The sequence below is a fragment of the Diplotaxodon limnothrissa genome, linkage group LG3 (genome assembly GCF_057381915.1).
Source record: "Diplotaxodon limnothrissa isolate DT_005_m linkage group LG3, D_limnothrissa_male_GT1.1, whole genome shotgun sequence".
In the NCBI taxonomy this organism is placed as follows: domain Eukaryota; kingdom Metazoa; phylum Chordata; class Actinopteri; order Cichliformes; family Cichlidae; genus Diplotaxodon; species Diplotaxodon limnothrissa.
In genome coordinates, this window is record NC_140598.1 from 25,626,481 (window position 1) to 25,630,559 (window position 4,079).

General features: G+C 42.4%; 1 protein-coding gene across 1 annotated transcript; it reads right to left on the reverse strand.

Moving 5' to 3' along the window:
• Positions 1 to 296: 296 nt before the first annotated feature.
• Positions 297 to 3,548, reverse strand: LOC146635096 (zinc finger MYM-type protein 1-like). The gene is made up of 2 exons (XM_085350023.1): positions 3,464 to 3,548; positions 297 to 2,683 (listed from the first exon to the last, which is right to left on the reverse strand). The coding sequence occupies exons 1-2, from the start codon at positions 3,546 to 3,548 to the stop codon at positions 297 to 299; spliced, it is 2,472 nt and encodes an 823-aa protein (XP_085206149.1).
• Positions 3,549 to 4,079: the final 531 nt, after the last annotated feature.

Sequence of the window (4,079 nt, forward strand, 5' to 3'; positions counted from 1 at the left end):
AATAATGTGTAATTTTTTTTATAAAAAAATAATATATATAATATAATAGTATTATTATTAATATATTTACAAATAGTTTCACAATAGAATTTAAATAAGAAACTTAAATAAGAAAAATAAGAATTTGAACACAAAAGCCACATTCCTTAAGTAACTATGTTAAACATTTTTACAATTCGTTGTCAGAGTATGCCCTAGACTCTAGGGCATACTCTGACAACCAGAAAATGCAGGCGTGGTGTGCCTCTCTAGGGCCTAGAGAGGCACACGCCTGCATTTTCTGGTTGCAAAATCAGCTATAAGGTCATCATATGATAGCTTTGAGCCACGTCACCATTGATGCTGATAACAGCCAGACCACTTAAACGTTCCTGCCCCATTGATGAACGCAGGTACGTTTTAATGAGTTTGAGCTTTGAAAAGCTTCGCTCAGCAGAGGCAACTGTGACAGGCAGGGTCAGTGCAATACGCAGAGCAATCCACAGATTGGGATATACCTCTTGAAGCTGATTGTCATGTAAAAATGACAGCATTTCCAAAGCAGACGTCTGTGGTGGCAGCTGAGGAAGGTTGATGATTTCCTGCATCATCTCAGGTCCATCAATGTCAGCTACTCCCTTATCTGTCAGTGTCTTCTGTACTTCAGTGCAGTGTTTTTTTAAATCCTCCTTGGACATCCCATTCACTTTGCTGAAATCAAGCAGCACTCCATATTTCTCCTTCACTTGATTCATGGTCTCAAACCTCTCCTGTAGGGAGATTAAAGCAGAGTCCACAACACAATTGAAAAATGTGACCTCAAGCTTTTTAAGGGCATCATGGAGGGGCTCATCAACAGCTTCATATGCAAACTGCCTTTTTGTGCTCCTGAGCCTTTTCTCCTTCAACTGTGGTTCTATGTTCAGGGCCTCACAGAGTTCTTTGGCAGCTGACACAGCCTCATCAAACCCAGACTGTCTGTATTTAGAGAGGTTACTTTTGGCAGTGTCAATGAGCCTGACAGCAACATCGAGCTGCATGGAGCTGGACTGTAGTAACTTGTTCACCTGGTTTGTGATTGTAAGAAGTTCACACCACACGATGGAGCAAATCAAAAATCGAAATGAGGCTACTTCCTCAGCAAGCACTTGAGCCTCCACCTTTGCGACTGCATCACTTACAGCTTCTCTGGCCTCCAGGAGAGCATCCCTCACTTCTTTTGTCTGACTCCGGACAGCAGTTACACTTTGAAGCCTGCTTTCCCATCTAACGTCACTCCAAGATTTAAGTGTCAATTTCACATGTTTTGTTAAAATGGCCCATCGCTGGGTGGCACTGGAAAAGAAATTGAACAGCTTCTGCAAATACCCAAAGTAGCCAGTTGCATCTGGAGAGGACTTGGCAGCATCAGCTATGACCAGATTCATCGTGTGAGCTCCACAAGGCACAAACAATGCTCTCGGGTTTAATTGTAGCAGTCTGGCCTGAACACCTTGCTTCTTCCCCTTCATGTTGGCCCCATTGTCATAGGCCTGTCCTCGACAGTTTTCAAATGGAATGCCAAGCTCCTTCAACTTGTCAAGGACAACATTGGACAGGTTAAGGCCAGTTGTTTGCTCCACATTTATATAGCCAAGAAAGTATTCTTTAATATCTGGTTGTGCTTGGAAACAAACAATGCGTACTATGACTGACATTTGTTCAGTGTGACTCACATCTGGAGTACAGTCAAGAATGATGGAGAAGTATTTTGCCAACTGGATTTGCTTCACAATGGCGCGGAATGTTTCTGAAGAGATAATCTGAATTAGTTCGTTCTGTGTCTCAGGGCTGAGGTAATGTGTGTGGGAACCTTCATCTTTTATGTTGGCCAAGTGATTTGCCATTACAAGGTCATATGTTGCCATAAGCTCTACTTCCTTCAAGAAGTTGCCATTGTCCGGCTCATAAAGACAGTCAGAAGAGCCCCTAAAAGACAAATTTCTGGAAGCCAGTGAGAGAGTTATTGAGAGTAATCGTTTGAGAATCTCTCGCCACTTTTTCCTTTCTGCCTCTAGTAAGGTCAACTCCTGTTGATCTATTGCCATGCTTTTCTTTAGCCGTGTGTCCAGTTCTCTCCACTTAAGCATGCACTGTATGTGGTCTTGGCTACACTCATGACCCCTCAAACGGATGTTGATGTTCGACCAGTCACTGAAGCCCTCTGTACTCAGCTTTATATCCTTCACACTGAAAAGCTTACATGCAAAGCAGAACACAGCATTGTTCTGCGGTGAGTACACTAACCAGCTCCGGTGAACCTTTTCTCCATTGGGAAGAATTTTGAACTTAAGGCTAGTGTGAAATGCTCTTCCATCAGGCCCCTTTGGAAAATTAAAATCAGAGCTGACATTAAAAGGACCTCTCCGCACAATTTCAACACGATCAGCATCTACAATGTGAGCTGGCCAAAGAGCAGGATCGGTTGAAGGGGGCACACATGTCTCCAGAGTGTCACTTTCTGATAGTCTCTCAGTGACAGGACTCTCAGTGGTACTTGTGTATGGAACTGTACCTGAACTGGTGGTTGATGGTTCTTGTTCTTCTTGGCTAGGGATTGTTGCAGGGTCTACAATGGCTGGTGGTTGATGTCCAGGGATGGCACTACTACTGGATGGTTCATCCTGTCCTTGAGATCCTCCTTGAACATATTTAAGCATTGACCCTGCATACAAGAGAAAATATTCAGGGATTTTACAGAAATACAATTTTGAATCTACAGTAGGCCTACGAAAGATTGCATTATAAGACTAATAAATTAAGTAAGTCACTGGTACATTTAAAAATTACTAACTATATTTTACATGTATAGATTTTCATAATGGCAAATGGCAATATAAACATGCTGTACATAATTTGATATAAATGCGCAAGTAGGAAATCTATATTACTGGAAGATATAGGTTTCATATTACAGTTTCACCAACAGATGTCGCCCTTGATCTATGAACCTAAAGAAAGACGAGAACTATTTATGTGTTCAGACGTCAATGGCATAAATAAGATATGCGTCTTTATAGATATCCTGAAATGCAGCAACATACAAAGTAATCTTGTCTAATCTGATAATAATACTTGACTGCATCACTGACCTATCCCAAAGTTAAGGTTAATCAGTAGCATGCATGACGTTAGCCAGCTAGCAACCTGAGGAGGGAAATGCTAGTCTCACGAATCACGATAACGTTAGCAATCGTGAGTCACGATTGCTAACGTTATCTGAAAACCGTCAATTGAGTGACCATGATGAGTTGCTTTTAGTAGTCCATTCTATATTCATATCCACAACGTAAACAAACTACCCAACATCAATCATTTGCAACATTTGTTAACACAGTATGAACACTGCTAACAGGAGCTATCACAGAGTTGACGGACATGAGCGTGCAAGCAAGGGCTACAATAATGAACTTTTTTTATTATTATTATTTAAACATTGCCTTACCGGCAAGCGACGCCTGAGTTTCATCATGCTTCCTCTTCTTCTTTCTTTTCTCCGCTCCCGACTCCTGTTGCCGTTTCGAGGCCATGTTCAAACAGGTGTTTACCAATTATAGAACAGACCACTGGGAGTGGGGGGGCACCAGGAGGAGACTGGAGACAGGGCACAAAGCAGATTCACCCCTTTTCTCGGGAAAATTGTTTTATGTTGCTTTTGTATTGTTTAACCATATTAATGCATATGATATTTATAGTATTAATATGGTTTACTTTTTTTTTTTTACGACCCTGATTTTTTTGGTGCCCTACCGGCCATTTGGTGCCCTACGCAGTGTGCGTTAGCGGAGCTACGGCACTGCCCAGGATCATGACAGATCTGTCCTCTGCAGACAGAGCAATTCAAGAGAAGCTTTGGCCTCTTATTGATGCAGCAAGGAAAGAAGGAAAAGGAGCTCACTTTGCCGGGGTCCGTGTAATCATTGAAGGGAAAGAGGTGCACCCAACGCTCACTTAGCCTGAGGATCAAGCTGCACCTGCGTTGATGGAGGTTTCATGCCCTCCTTGAGGTATAAAGTTACAGGTGTCAAAGGAGTTGACATCGGTCGCAGCAGATGGCCGCC